This window comes from Humulus lupulus, chromosome 8 (assembly GCF_963169125.1).
Source record: "Humulus lupulus chromosome 8, drHumLupu1.1, whole genome shotgun sequence".
NCBI lineage: Eukaryota > Viridiplantae > Streptophyta > Magnoliopsida > Rosales > Cannabaceae > Humulus > Humulus lupulus.
The window spans coordinates 59,496,369-59,512,149 of record NC_084800.1 but is presented as its reverse complement, the minus strand read 5'-3'; the positions used below and the strand labels follow the sequence as shown (position 1 = coordinate 59,512,149).

The window sequence follows — 15,781 nt, the reverse complement described above, 5'->3', positions numbered from 1 at the left end:
TAAGGAAGGAAAGCTAGGTGAAACCGGGGGTCAAATTGAAGATTTGGTGAAAAATGGAATTTGAGCCGCAGCTCTATGGTGTAGAGCCGCGGCCCTAAGAGTTACAGAGAAGGCAAACATAAAGTTGTCATTTGAGCCGCAGCTCTATCAATTGGGGCCGCGGCGCTACAAGGAGTCAGAGAGGAATGTTGGATCGCGAAATGCACTAGAGCCGCGGCTCTATTCAGCAGCGCCGCGGCGCCAGTCCGTACGGAAGCCGAAGTTAGGGCATTTTTCAAGGGCAATTTTGTCCTTTTTCACATAATTAATTAGGGATTATAAAAGATTTCTTAATGACGTTTTTAAAAGGGGATTAACCTAGGAGACGGCAAAAAAAAGCACATTGTAGAGGGTTGCAAGTGGAATTGAAGAATTCATCACAGTTTTCTTCTTTTCTACTCTGAATTTCTGTATTTTGGATGTTTTTTTTTATTTCTTCTATGGTTATTATGGATTTGATCATGAACTAAACTAATTTTCTAGGGTGTTAATGGATTCTCCTGAACCTTTATTTTGAACCTTTATTTTAAATTAATACAAGTTTTATGATTTCAATATCTTGTGATTTATTCAATTCGAACCTAATGCTTGTGAATGATTGATCACCATTAACATGAAATATATGATTTTGATTCGAAATCTGAAAAGTGAGAATTGAATATGCTATAATTGAATAAACATAGATTTCATATTAGGACGAGAGTACCTGTGTGGTCTGTGTAGTTTTAGGGTTGTAAATCTTAATGCCTATTTTATGTTTATTTATCACAGAGATGTAGAAAATTTGCATAAGATTGAGACTTATATATCCTAGTACGAATATAAGTTATTATTGTTGACCTGCTATCACAAGAGAAAAATTGAATAGTAAGATTTGTGTTAATTAGAATTAAAGAGGATGGTTGATGAAATTGTGTAATATCCAACATTTTCATTATACATTTTTTATTATAAATCAGAGTTTTAATACATAAAATGTACAAGTTTACAAATTTAAGAAATAGTAATGGAAAAATAGTGTTTAAAATATCATTTTATGTTTTTAATGAGATTAAAGAGAGAGAAACTTGAGTAGTCAAGTATAGGACCCGAATGTCATATAATTTTAATTGGGGATTTTTATAAAATTAAGAAAGTTTTGCTAAAGGACTTATTTGAAAAGAATTTTAATATTTTGGGTCCAAGTGTAATTTAAAAAAAAATTAATAAATAAATAAATAAAATAAAAGGCTTCAGCCTTTCTTTTTACCCGAGCCCCTCTCTCTCTCTCCTCAGAAAACCCCTCTCTCTCTCTCTCTCCCTCTCTCTCTCTCTCCTCTGCGTATTACTGTTGCCGACGACGCAGGAGTACTTTCCGGCCACCATTTTTAGCCACGCGCCGGACCGTTGGATTCAGAGGCCTCCGAACTATCGACCCACGCGGGAATCTAGAGCTCACTCGCCGATTAAACGCCTCAACCACTCGATTTAAGTTCGGCCACCCCGCGACTTCAAAGTTGCGATTCGGCCACCTCGGGCATCCGTTTGTCGATCCGTCACCACCATCGTGCTCCTCGTGTTGTGGGCTTCAAAACCCAATAACTTGTTCCTACATCTACCATAGTTGGGTGGTGGGCCCACCACGAGCCACCGCGATCCACCGTAGACCGACGGTCGAAACTTAGCGTTCGAGGTTTTGAAGTACGTTTTGAGTCTCAGAAAATCATCGTTTGACTTGTTGTGGAACCCGATCATTTTGGTATAATTTCTTTAACCTATATATTGTGATTTAATTGTGATGGATTAGAGTAATTGTTATTATATGTATTTATAGTATATAATTATATATTATTGATATATGGAATATTTTCTGTAATTTACTGGCTGTCTGGGATTATATGTATTTTTTATACAGGTTTTGATTTTGGGATTGTCCACTTTATAGCCGGTGTGCTGTCCAATTTTCTAGAAAATATTAGATATTAAATAAAGTATAAAAATACATATTTAATTGATTCTATATTAATATGGAAATTATTATGATTAATTAATTTTAATTATTATTGTTATTGTTTTGTTAAGTAAATCAAGAATACAGATTCATATATATATATATATATATATATGAAAAGTATGATTTATAGTAAACCTATTATCTAACCATTATTATTGTATATTAATATTTTTATTAATATTTGAATATTAAAATAATATCAAATATTAGTTTCTTACAGTTATTGATATTTGTAAGACCAGTGAATTTTGGAGAAAGTATATTTATTATATCACTGGAATTGATATTATGACTAATTAATAATAATATAAATATTTATATTTATATTATTATCATTATATTGATTATTGCAACTTTATGTTAAAAATATGATTTCTTTTATAAAATGATTATTTGAATATATACATTCATATACGTATTGCTATTGAAGTATTTCGTTATTAATATCGAAATAAGTTTAATTATAGACGATAATTATTATTTTTGTTGGGATTATTATTATTATTATCATAAGAGTACATTATCTTATGAGCAAGGTTTAAAGCATTGTTTTATATGAAGAGTTATTTGCATTACGTTGATAATAATTATTATTATCATTTATATAGTTTCTGGTATTGTTAATATACACTATCAATAGTGTATATTTACGATTTTGATAGAATTTAATAAATGATGTGTCTTGAATAGGATTTGTATGGATTTGATTGATTGACTCTTGCTGAGCAATATTAAAATAAGCTAAGGACCTAAGGTAAGTGAATCTCACCTTTTGTGCTTAAGTGTAAGATGCATGACTACATTGATTGTGTACATCTGATGAGTTAAGTATGGTATGATGATGATGCATATGATAAGTATGTGAAGAATGATTATATGAACACCATAAGGGTGTTGTGTGATATGTAATTGATGAATTCTGTGATATGTGAAAGATGTCTTACTTGGTTAAGAATGATATGAATTATGTGCAAGTATGTGTTCTTATGTTGATGGATATGTGGATTACTCTATGTTCATGATTTGTTATATGTTATGATATATGAAGCGTTTAAGTTTTTAGGCTGGAAACCTTAGACCTGAGCCATAGCTCTACGTTAAGGTATAACAACGCCACCAACCCAAAGCTTCATGTATTATAACTAAAGATGTTTTGAGTTATATGAGATGTGATACAATGCCTTGATTGAATACCATCAACATGAATCATGAACATGAACATTGGCATTTCAGCATCAGCATGTATGCATGGCATGTACAGTTATGTGATACATTATTATGTGATATAAGACCATGCATATGAATATGAGAAAAGTTATGAAATGTCTTGAAAAGTTTTATGTAAAGTTAAACATTTTAATGACACAAGGCTTAAGCAAAGTGATAATGAGATGTTAAAAAGGGTGCCACTGTTTCGATGAAGCAATCAAGTAAGTTCAGTAAAGAAGACGGAGGTCTATTAAGGCTTATAGTGGCCGCCCACTAGTGCGGGCTAGGTCAAAGTTGACCATTTAGATATGTTTGCCATGTTCCCGTCTTTCTCCTCCATATGTGTAATAAGTATGGCAGCTATGGCAACGATGAAATGAGTGTTATGATGAGCCTAGCTGAGACGATGGCTAGCCGGAGGAGAACCCATGGGATTCTATATGATATCTGTTATAAGCCCTGCAGGCATTTGCCGAATCAAACAGTGTGCACAAGTGAAATCGGGCCCATAAAAACGTTAAACTAAAAGAAAGAGCATAAAAGTAAAGTTTGAAAGTGCATGAGCAATAAATGAAATGCATAAGTATATAAGTCAGCATATTAGTATATGTGCACTACAAACTCACGACATTCATGTGTATGTATATGCATGAGATTTACTTACTGAGCGTTAGCTCATTATGTTATTTTCCAACATTTTTCCAGGTGTGGCTTTAGCTGTTGAACAACTTGTGGAGCACGGACTCAGTAGCAATGCAATAATGGTTTAGAGTTTTCATATGGCTGCCTTAAATTTAAAGTATTCATACGTGTAATAATTTCTTCTAATAAGTTTATATAAAAGTTTTAGATTTTTCTGTATTTCTTCGTATCATTTTATTTAATTCTTTTGGTCAAGTGCCTTACATACTCGTAAACCCTAGAATTACGAGTATGTGGCAGACGTACCCTACCTTAGGGACGTTACAAATTGATTGCCCTAGTTTTTAATCCATTGAATTTTCTTAACGTTATTTATTTTTAGTTCTTGAAGTTAATTTTAGATTTTTGTTTTACAATTTTAGTTAATTCTTGTGACTCAATTATTGTTAGCCAAATAGAAATAGGAATTAAGTTTTGGTACTTAGTATACAGTCCTCGTGGGAACGATCTCACTTACTCTTTATTACTTGTTAAGATTACATGCACTTGCATATTGATTTTACACAACAGAAGAATAGCAGGAGTATGAGAATAAGGAGAGGAAGAAGAGGGAATTGTTGAAGGAGGTGGAAGGTGATAGGGATAAGTGTTCTCATCAAAGACCACATGTCGTGTGGTGTATATCCTGTGAGATTGAGGGTCAAGGCAGACATAACCTTTGTGTTTGGTACTGTATCCCAAAAATATGCAAGCTTTAGATCTGTACTGAAGCTTGTTATCATTGTATGGTCTTAAACAGGGAAAACATAAGCACCCAAATGATCTAAAAAGAGAATAATCAGGGGTTTTGTTGTACAAAATTTGATAGGGAGATTTGAGATTGAGAAGTTTAGTAGGTAGTCTATTGATGATGTAAATAGCAGTATTAAAAGCATATAGCCAGCAATGCAAAGGAAGGGAGGCACGCGCTAACATAGCTAAGCCGGTTTCTACCACATGTCTGTGTTTTCTCTCAACTCTGCCATTTTGAGCAGAGGTGTAGGGACATGATAAACGATGATGAATTCCAGAAGCATTCAGAAAGTGTACAAAGGAACGATACTCACCTCCATTGTCAGATTGTAATTCTTTGATAGTGGTACTGAATTGATTCTCAACAAGAAGTTTAAATTGTTTAAAGACAGATAATGCTTTATCTTTGGTATGTAAAGGATATAGCCCTGAAAATCTAGAGTGGTCATCCAAAAATAGAATGAAAAATCGAGAACCATCAATGGCTGGAATGGGGGAAGGTTCCCAAAGATCAGTATGAACAAGGTCTAGAGGAGCAGTAGCTCGAGATTGAGAGACAGGGAAAGGCAATTTGTGATTCTTTGCAAATTGATAGGAAGAACAAATCAAATTTTTATTATATTTGAAGTCTTGATTACATTGAAGTAAAACATGGTTGGCAATGTCAGAGTGAACATGTCCTAATCTAGAATGCCAAATAGCAGCTGGAGTTGTTGAGTGAGACTGGAAATGATTGATAGTTGTTGAGGATAAAAATGTGACGGGACCGCCAACAACCGTGAGTAACCTTTTCGCGTTGGTTGTGGAGACAATAGACGGTGGTCTAAGCAGTGAGTGAATGAAAAGTTTGGGATTGAGCTTGAGTTTAGGGTGTATTCTCTGTAGAGAGTTCGGGTCCCCCTCTCAAGTTGCCTACGTACCCTTATATAAGGGATCAAATCCCATCGTAGTTCAGTCGGAGGGTAGAATAGTCATTCCGCTCCATGATTCAAATGTGTTAACCTATCATTGTGGGCTGTACGCCCACTTTCCCGCAGATATCAATCCGCGTCCTAGAAGAGTGGGAGTAGTTGTAACCGTCTTGGAGTAGTGTACTCCACAAGTCGTGTGCATAACCGTTATGAGGCTAGACTTGGTTTTAATGGGCTGCCCACGTGACTCATATGAGCCCTCATGCACTTGGGCTTACCACCCCTTGGACCATATCAGAGGTCTAAGTATGTCTAAGGAATGATTGTGGGTTGTACAACCCATAATCAAGTGGGCTTGTATGGTTGGTTGTACAGACCATATGCATTGCAATTTGACTAAAGCCTATTCTAATATTTGGGCCCCTGGGTTCTCTTGTGCATCCCACGGAGGGAGTGGCTTGTACGGACAACCTAGCGTTCAACATCCATAGTTTATGGGCTCATTAAGTTGGGCCAAGACCCAATTGAGATTTTTGCCTATACAATTTGTCCTCCACTCTAAAAAATAGTATAGCTACTTTGGAGAGTAGTTTGATGGTGTCTGACCACCGATTTTGTCATCCGTCAAGACTACGAGAAATTCATTCATCTTGTATACCTTTATTACAAGATGTGGTGTGCAGTGACCTCAAATTTTTTCATCATGAAGACGCGGTCTGTAGAGACTTAGAAGAATTTATTCATTTTGTATATGGTTAGGTACAAGATGTGTTATGTACGAACTATGTATATATATATATGATCATCATGTATGAGCGAGATGCGGTCTGTAGAAACTACAATGAGTTTCTTTATCTTGTTTGGAGTGTCATTTACAAAAATTTGGCTAAAATTATGATTATCTTTTGCAGGGTGTGGCCTGTAGAGACCACATCATCTTTTGAATGTAACTTTTGTGTTTACACATCTCGTAGCTTGTAGAATGTTCCCTATTTGGTGTATAGAGACAATTTTTGATAATACAATGTGTTTCTGTACGTTGTGGTCTGTAGAGGCAATGTATGGTTTAAGAGTTAATAATAGTACCCATATACCATATGGTCTGTAGAGACCGTATCAATTTTGGAATAATGCGAGTTGTGTGTTCTCACATTTTGTGGCCTGTGGAGGCAACTCTAATTTTAAAAGACCAATATTGTGTGTCTACCAATTTTGTGGCCTATAAAATAGTACCTATATGGCATGTAGAGACAACTTTGGTATCATAAGACCAACTGTGCTTTTACACATTTCGTGGCCTGTACGAGCAACTATAATTTAAAAAGCAAAATATAGCTCATATATATATATACCATGTGTCTTGTAGAGACCACTATAATTTAAGAACAAAACATAGAGTTCATATAATGTGGTCTATTGAGACCATTTTGACTTAAGAGACAAATATCAATGTTGATATCCGTGGCCTGTAAAGCCCACAATTATATTTAGCCAAAAAAGACTTTGTAGGGTGATAGTCACCATAAATAGATTATATATAATATTAGTGTGAATGAGTAATATAGGATTTAATAGTAGTAATGTGGGTTATATATATAATAGAAGGTACTTATATATATATATAATTTATTAGCGGTACTGTACGGATGTTGAATGAGGATGGTAGTAGTAGAGTTTATCATATATATATATACTAATATTATATATATATATATATATTTAATAGTGAATTTCAAACAAAAATTAAATTGGCTTAAGTTTTGAGCCAAAATATACTCTGGTGGTACAGGAATGGTACTGTACGAATGACAGATTGATATGTGAAATGATAAATCATAAACCAATTTCCCTCCATTTCTCCAATAGTACAACTTGCATAATATATTTACATTATATTCAAATACATTTAGCATGCACGTCAAAAGCTTTTACTTCTTCCTTTTCAATATGTCATTGAAATGTCAATGCTATAATATATATTCATATCTATTTTGGAATAAAATATTTATATATTGATTAGCTAACCTTTCAATATATATGTACCATTTTGCATTTGTTTCTCCTGCCTATTTCTTCTTCTCCATAAGCCACCAGAATATCATTTTCTTTTGCTTCTTCAAGTTGAACGTTGAATGACTCTACCTCCCAAAAGAGTGTTTATAAAATATTCTGACTGGAGTATTATTGAGGTAAATAGATATATTTTTTTCTTATTATCGTTGGGGTTTATTTATTTATTTTATCAAAACTGAAACTTTTTCAAGTTTCTCTTCACTTTTTTTATTTTATTTTGTGGTGGTTGGTGGTTGAGCTATAATGTGATTGTGTTTTTGAAGGTAAAGTCTCATTCTTTACTTTTCTTTGCTATTTGGGATGCAATAACTATGTCAATTGAAAGCCTTGAAAACTCTATCATCCCCAAGGCTATCACTGTTGCATCTTCTTCTAAGAGAAGAAGATTAGATATTTCTTATGGGTTTATGGATGATGTCTCTGCATCAAATAACCATCTATGTTTGGTAACCTTGGCTATGCAAGGGGATGGTAGTGATGGTTTGAGGAGAGCTCCTCAATGTAATCAACCACCAAATTTAGAACTCGACATGGAAGCCACTAGTGGCTTTACAAAGAACTTATTGTTGCAATCTCCTCCCTTGTGGCTTGATGAGGAAACATTGCTTGTGTTTAGGGAAAAATATCACATTCCTGAACATATTGATTTGAGGCTAGCCAAACCTCATGAGAGGATTGATTGGGATATTCCTGGCTATGTCGCCTTTTATGAATACGCATTCTTCCTTGGGTTTAGGTTTCCTATGTCTCCTTTTGTCCAAGAATTTTTTGAGCATTTTGGTTTAGCCCATTCCCAATTGATGCCAAATGGTTGGAAAATCATCATGTGTCTAGAGGTGTTGGGTGAGGTACATAAAAAATCAATTGGGCTAAAAGAATTTTGTCATACTTACTACCTGAAGTTGCATGATAAAGAGAAAGGTAGGTACAAAGTGGTCTCAAGATCCAACAAAGCTCATTTAGTCGGGGGTCTACATAACGATCTAGATTGGAAAGACTTATATGTGTTTGTGGCAGAAAAGGATGCCTTTTGCGAGGGTCATAAAGTTCCTACATCATGGTGTTTGAGTATGTATTAATCCCTTGCTCTATTTTGTGCATATTGTAAACTGAATCTCATTGTCTTCTTTTTATGCAGGTCTCAAGAAAAACTCTCGTGTTGATCCCGGACCTCATACTCAGGATATTATTGATTGGATCTTATCTATCCCTGCAAAGAAAAGACATTGGCGGAAAATTCTTTCCCACAAGAATATTACTTGTACGAGGTTGTGGGAGTTTGTAGAATCTTCAAAGAAAGGTACTCATGTGCCTCCTCCTGCCAAATTCAGTGAACACCTACTAGGGAGATATTCGATATTGAAATTGGGTGGTAACCTTGCTTTTACTGATCCATTGTCTCCGGATTTATACCAAATTGCAGAAAAAATGTCAAAAGAATTTGTGATCAATTCTGCGAACAATGCCGCTGCCCGCTTAGCCGAGAGATTGAAGTCTAACAAAGCAAAGACAGTTAAAGACAAGGCCAAACCACCAAAAGTGGCTAAAGCTTGTCGGTCTGATCTAGAAGAAGAGGCTCCCCTCTCTATACTCGGTGAATCTGCTTCTCCACATAAACAAGTGGTTGACTTGGAGGGCCACGAGCTTGAGAAAAAGCAGAGCAAGTATAGTGAAGAGGATTGGTGTGATGACTTGAAGTTTGAACTTCCCGGCGATGTTTCAGCCTATGCAGACCCCGAAGTTGTCTTACCACATGTTGCAAAGTTTGTATTTCCGGAAGATAAGAAACAGCTGAAGAGCATGGGTATTAGTAATACTTTTGACTTTGCCCTCACTCGTACATTTCAGGTATATTATACATGTTTTATCCATGCTTATCTCAAGATTGCAAAAGATCTACTTTCATTCATTATTTCAATGATCTTGTACAGAGCATTCAAGCTCAAGCGTTCTTGAGAGAGGAAGTTTCTTCATCAATTCGTCGGCTTATGGAGGCCATTTCTGAAATAGCTGCTGAGAAAAAGAAAGTTGAAGAACTTAAGGAGGCACATGCTACTTCCCTTAAGAAGGTTGGTGATCTTTAGACCAAGCTCGACGGGATGAAGAAAGAAGCAGATTTACTCAAAAATGAGTCTAAGGAGAAATCACTTGAAATTGAAGGGCTACGGAGGGCCAAAATAGAGTTAGAGCAAAAGGTGGAGAACCTAAGGCAAGAGTGCATGGATACTATTGACCACGCCATTCTTAAGACTCGTTATGACCATTATGTTGAGTTTCGAGATGGCAAGGCGGACCAATGGGAGGTGGACAAAGTGATTGCTGAATATGAAGAACTTGAGAAACTCAAGGCTGGGGGAGTCGAGTCTGATGGTCTTGACGAGCAAATGGATGTCGATGCTTGAGAGTAGAGTTGTTTGCACGCTACTACGATGTGCCTTTTGTCGGGGCTTCTTTGCACCCTTTTTGACTTTACTTCTCATTTTGCTATTGTTGCTTTTTAGACTATGTTTATTTCATTTTGAAATGTTGACAAACTCCTCCATCTACTAGGTTGTGGAACCATCATATATATGGGTAGTATTTTGTGACTATGTGAACTTTTACTTGTATTAGTGTTATATTTGGATGGTATGTGCAAGCAACACATAACTATGGCTCGTACAAGAACCTAAACGCTTATTATAAATTACATCTCATTTGATGGTCTGTATAAACCATCTACTCAGTGAAACCAGCACTTTGGTGATAGTTTTGAGGCTTGTATAAAAAATTATTGGACCATTAGAATTTGATAGTTTGTACGAGCAACAAACACTTTTATGGGCTGTACGCGTGACATAATCTTTTGATGGTCTGTGTAGACAACGCATTGTTCCCAAAAAGCCATTACATTTTGATGATCGATGATATTTGTATATACAATTTAGTACCGTGAAGGATCACTAGATTTTGATGTACCGCACTAGCAGCGTTAGACTTTCGTGGTCTGCACAGGTAACAGAATATCTCATACGACCACCATATTTGGACCATCAGATTTTGATGGTCTGTACCAACAACACTACATTATTGTGGCCAGTATAGGCAACATGTATGTAGGAAACACAATATTATTAAGAAGATCTTTGTGGTCTGTGCAAGCGACATATAGTCTTTGTTGTCTGTACAGGCAACTCAATGATCTTCAAATACTGTATTATCCTTGGCCCCCAGCTTAGAAGTAAATGTTGGAGGCTTTGCTTCTAAGTTTATTCTTGCTCACGTACTTATAAATAAACAAGATGAGACAAAGTTGAATATACTAAAGATGTAAACATGCAAACAACAAAATGAATTATGAATAAAATTTAACTCAAAATCTCAAAAAGTGTTTCGTGCAGGGCAACACTGTGGGTTAAGCTTTGTCTCGTTAAAACCTCTCTGAGCAAAACCTCCCTTGAGGATAAAATCTTAGCCAGGAAAGAGTACGAAGTGGTTACCCCTTGTACAAATGGAAGCAAAATTAAACTAGTAAAAATAAGGTCGGAGATGACATGCATTCCAACTATTCGTAACATTCCTTCCATCAGTTGCTTGTAGCTTGTAGGCTCCTTGCCCCACCACCTTAGTAATTTGGTAGGGTCCTTCCCAGTTGGATCCAAGCTTGCCTACTCCAGCCTCTTTGGTGTTCTGAAAAGTTCGCCTTAGGACATAATCCCCAACTTTATATGCACGAGTCCTCAAGTTTTTGTTGTAATGTCGAGCTACCATTTGCTTGTACGATGCTATCCTTAAATTGGCCTTGTCTCTTTTTTCGTCAAGTAAATCTAGCTCTTTTGCCATTTGATTAGAGTTAGTCTCCTCATTTGCTGTAGATTTCCTCAAGGTATCAAGACCTCTTTCAACTGGGAGGACCGCTTTGAAACCATAAGTTAAAGAGAAAGGGGTCTCACCAGTGGAAGTCTTTTCTGTTGTACGGTAAGACCATAGCACAGCTGGAAATTCCTTAACCCACTTACCTTTTGCCGCCTCTAGTCGCTTCTTGAGTGTAGATACTACGGTTTTGTTAGTGGATTCAGCTTGACCGTTGGCTTGTGGGTATCTCGGTGTTGAAAAGTTAAGTTGAATATTCTAGTCCGCACAAAAGCTTTTGAACACACCGTTGATAAATTGAGAACCATTGTCTGTGACAATTTCCTTTGGGACTCCAAATCTACAGATCACATTCTTCCAGATAAAGTTGATTACTTCTTTGTCTTTGATACACGAAAAAGACTCTCCTTCTACCCACTTTGTGAAATAATCTGTCACCATAAGCAGGTACACCTTCTGTCCAGGTGCCATTGGTAGCTTGCCCACAATATCCATTCCCCATTTCATGAAAGGCCATGGAGATATAATGGGATGGAGGGGCTCTGATGGCTGATGCGGGACGGGAGCATATCGTTGACATTTGTCACATGTTCTGACATAGTCTTTTGTGTCTGCTCTCATGGTTGGCCAATAGTAACCCACAGTGAGTGCTCGATGAGCCAAGCTTCGTGGTCCGGAGTGGTTTCCACACTCTCCTTCATGCAATTCCTGCAACACGTGCTTGGCCTCCTCTGGGGTCAGACACCTAAGGAGAACGCCTGTATAGGACCTTCGATACAATGTCCCTTCAATGATAGAAAATCTTGCTGCTTTAACTCTAAGTTTACAAGCCTCCATCTTATTCTCAGGGAGTTTGTCCTCTCTCAAATAATCAATTATGGGATCCATCCATGATCTCGTTTGTTGCACATCCAAGGCTTCTTGGTGACCTTTCCAAACAGCAGGCCACTCTAAGTAAACAAGCATGATCTTCTTCTCTTCTGTTGCTTCTATAGAGGATCCTAGATTGGCAAGGGCATCAGCTTGTACATTTTGGTCTCTAGGGATCTGTTTGATATCACATCTTTTGAAAGAGAGTTGGATTTCCTTAGCCTTGGTCATGTAGGCAATTAACTTTGAGTCTCTAACTTGGTAGTCTCCTTGCATTTGATTTACTACCAACTGAGAATCACTGTAGACGATGATGCTATCTATTCCCATGCTTATAGCCAATCCTAATACAGCTATGAGTACCTCATACTCACTTTCGTTATTGGTGGCTTTGAAGCCACATTTATAAGATTGTTCAAAGACATCCCCCTGAGGTGATCTTAGTGACACACCCAAACCACTATCGTGAGTAGTGCTCGAGCCATCAACATGCATGGTCCACCCATCATTGTATGTTTCTTTGTCCAAGCACATGGCTTCTCCTTCTGCTTCCTTTTGAATGGACGGGGAAAAATCAGCCACAAAATCTGCCAAGACTTGGGACTTAATGGTTGTACGAGGCTGAAAGGTTATGTCGTGTTCTCCAAGCTCCACAGCCCACTTTGCTAATCTACCTGAGAGCTCGGGCTTATGTAGAATTGACTTCATTGGAAAAGTAGTGGGAACTACAATTGGGTGGCATTGGAAGTATGGACGCAACTTTCGTGCAGCAACTACCAGGGCCAATGCCAATTTCTCCAAGTGGGTGTAGCTTGTCTCAGCATCAAGTAGGGCCTTACTTGTGTAGTAAATTGGCTTTTGCTTCCTTTCCTCCTCTCTAACTAGCACTGCACTTACTGACACTGACAAGTATAAGTAAAGAATCTCCCCTTCCAATGGCTTAGACAGAAGAGGAGGTTGCGTCAAATATTCTTTTAGCTCTTGTAATGCACGATCGCACTCAGGAGTCCACTGGAACGTTTTGTTCTTTCGAAGGATGTCAAAGAATTTTTGACACCTATCTGATGATCTGGAGATGAATCGGCTAAGCACTGCTATTATACCAGTTAGCTTCTGGACATCCTTTTTAGTGCGTGGAGAAGGGATGTCCATAATGGATTTGATTTGGTCTTGATTGGCCTCAACTCCTCTTTGAGTAACCAGATACCCCAAAAATTTACCTGAACGTACACCGAACGTACACTTGGTTGGGTTCAACTTCATTCCATTCTGTTGTAGAACCTTGAATGATTGTCGGAGGTGATTAACATGATCTTCAGCCCTGAGAGATTTGACGAGCATGTCGTCAATGTAAACCTCCATTGACTTTCCAAGGTATTCAGTGAATATCTTGTTCACGAGCCTTTGATAAGTAGCCCCTGCATTTTTTAGCCCAAAGGGCATTACTTTGTAACAGTAGGTTCCCCGTTCAGTAATGAAAGAAGTTTTCTCTTGATCTTCTGGGTGCATTAGAATCTGATTGTAGCCTGAAAACGCGTCCATAAAGCTCAACAATTCATGCCCAGCCGTAGCATCTACCATCATGTCGATGTGTGGTAAAGGGAATGAGTCTTTCGGACAAGCTTTATTTAAGTCTATAAAATCGATGCACACTCGCCATTTTCCATTCTTTTTTGGGACTACAACGATATTAGCCAACCACTGTGGGCAGTGTACTTCACGAACAAAACCAATGTCAAGCAACTTCTGAATTTCTTCATTTATAATTCGGTTTCTCTCGGGAGCAAACTTTCTTCTTTTTTGTTTCACTGGAAGATTGTCTGGATCTACATTTAGCTTATGGGTAATAACATCTGCACTGACTCCGATCATGTCTGCATGAGACCACGCAAATTGATCATGGTGGGCCACAAGAAAATCAAGGAGCTTCTTTCTAATTTCTGGTTGTAACCTTGAACCAATTTGCACCTTGTGATCAGGGTAGTCTGGGTGGATTGGAATTTCTTCTATTTCTTCAACTGACGAATGGTCAGCCTCCGATCCCGGTCGAGGCTGCTCTAATTGCTATAAAGTGGCTTTGCCGTGTTTGAGAGCTTGCCTGTAGCAATATCGTGACATCTTTTATTCTCCATTGGTTTCCCGTACACCCCATTTGGTTGGGAAACGAATTATCTGGTGATAGGTAGATGGCACAGCTCTCATGTCGTGTATCCATGGTCTTCCCAGAATAATATTATAAGCAGAAGCGCATTCGAGTACGAGGAACTTGACACAAATGTTCACCCCTTCAGCGTAGACTGGAAGATCAATCTCCCCAATCGAACTCTTGTGCTCTCCACTGAATCCAACAAGCATTGTGGAACAGCTGGTAATATTTGACTCATCAATACCCATCTCTTGCAATGCATTCAGGAAGAGGATATTTGTGGAACTTCCATTGTCGATTAGCACCCTTTTGACAAGGCAATTGGCGACATTAATTGAGATCACTAAAGCATCATGATGGGGGTTCAACAGATCTGTAGCTTCAGTGCTGGTAAAGCTTATCACCAAGTTTGGGTCAATATTTGTGTTGGTAGAGTGTAAAACTTCCCCACTTGTCGTCGAACGTGCATGTCTTTTTGCAGCAGAATATGTTATACCACTTACCTCAGATCCTCCTGTAATGCAATTCACCACCTTTTTGTTTGGTGGTCTATTGGGGGTAGGGCTCTTCTGAGACCTTGGCTCCTGATTCTTTTTTCCTTCTATTGTCAATCTTCCTTTTTCTGATAGATAATTAGTCAGGTGTCCACGCTTCAACAATTCGTTGACCTCTAGTCTGAGTGCTATGCATTCATCAGTGAGATGCCCATGGTCAGAGTGGAATTCACACCACTTACTCCTATCCCGCTTATCTGCTGGAGCCTTCATCTTTTTTGGCCAACGCACTGTGCTTCCCATTCCTATCATTATTGAGACTACCTCTTGAGGAGGTACAGATAAAGTGTACTCAGGAAGTTTAAGCTTTTCTCCCATTCGTTGGTTTGAGCGATCCATAGATCTTTGGTTGTCTCTCCTGGATGAATACTTGCTCGGAAGTGGGTAAGGATCTATTCTGCTTTCGCTGCTTCTCCTTTCAGTCCTTGCGGTCCTTTTAAAGTCCCTCTGCTCGTAGCGAGGGGGTGAGTGAACACGATTATCATCTTCTTCATAGCGAATTTGTGCCCATGCTTTTGCAAGTACATCATCCATGGTTTTGCATGGGTATTTCGTCAATTCCTTGTAAAGGTCTGATCCAAGAGTCAAGCCTCTACGAAAAGCGGACGTAGCAGTTGCCTCATTGCAATTTGGAATGGCTACCTTCTCTTTATTGAATCTACCCACAAATTCACGCAAAGACTCTCTTTTTCGCTGTATA

At 37.8% G+C, this 15,781-nt stretch overlaps 1 protein-coding gene across 1 annotated transcript; it reads right to left on the bottom strand.

Annotated features, from left to right (window-relative positions):
- Positions 1-11,166: 11,166 nt before the first annotated feature.
- LOC133795468 (uncharacterized) lies at positions 11,167-14,253 on the bottom strand. The gene is made up of 2 exons (XM_062232918.1): positions 11,799-14,253; positions 11,167-11,693 (listed from the first exon to the last, which is right to left on the bottom strand). The coding sequence occupies exons 1-2, from the start codon at positions 14,251-14,253 to the stop codon at positions 11,167-11,169; spliced, it is 2,982 nt and encodes a 993-aa protein (XP_062088902.1).
- Between the last annotated feature and the right edge of the window lie 1,528 nt (positions 14,254-15,781).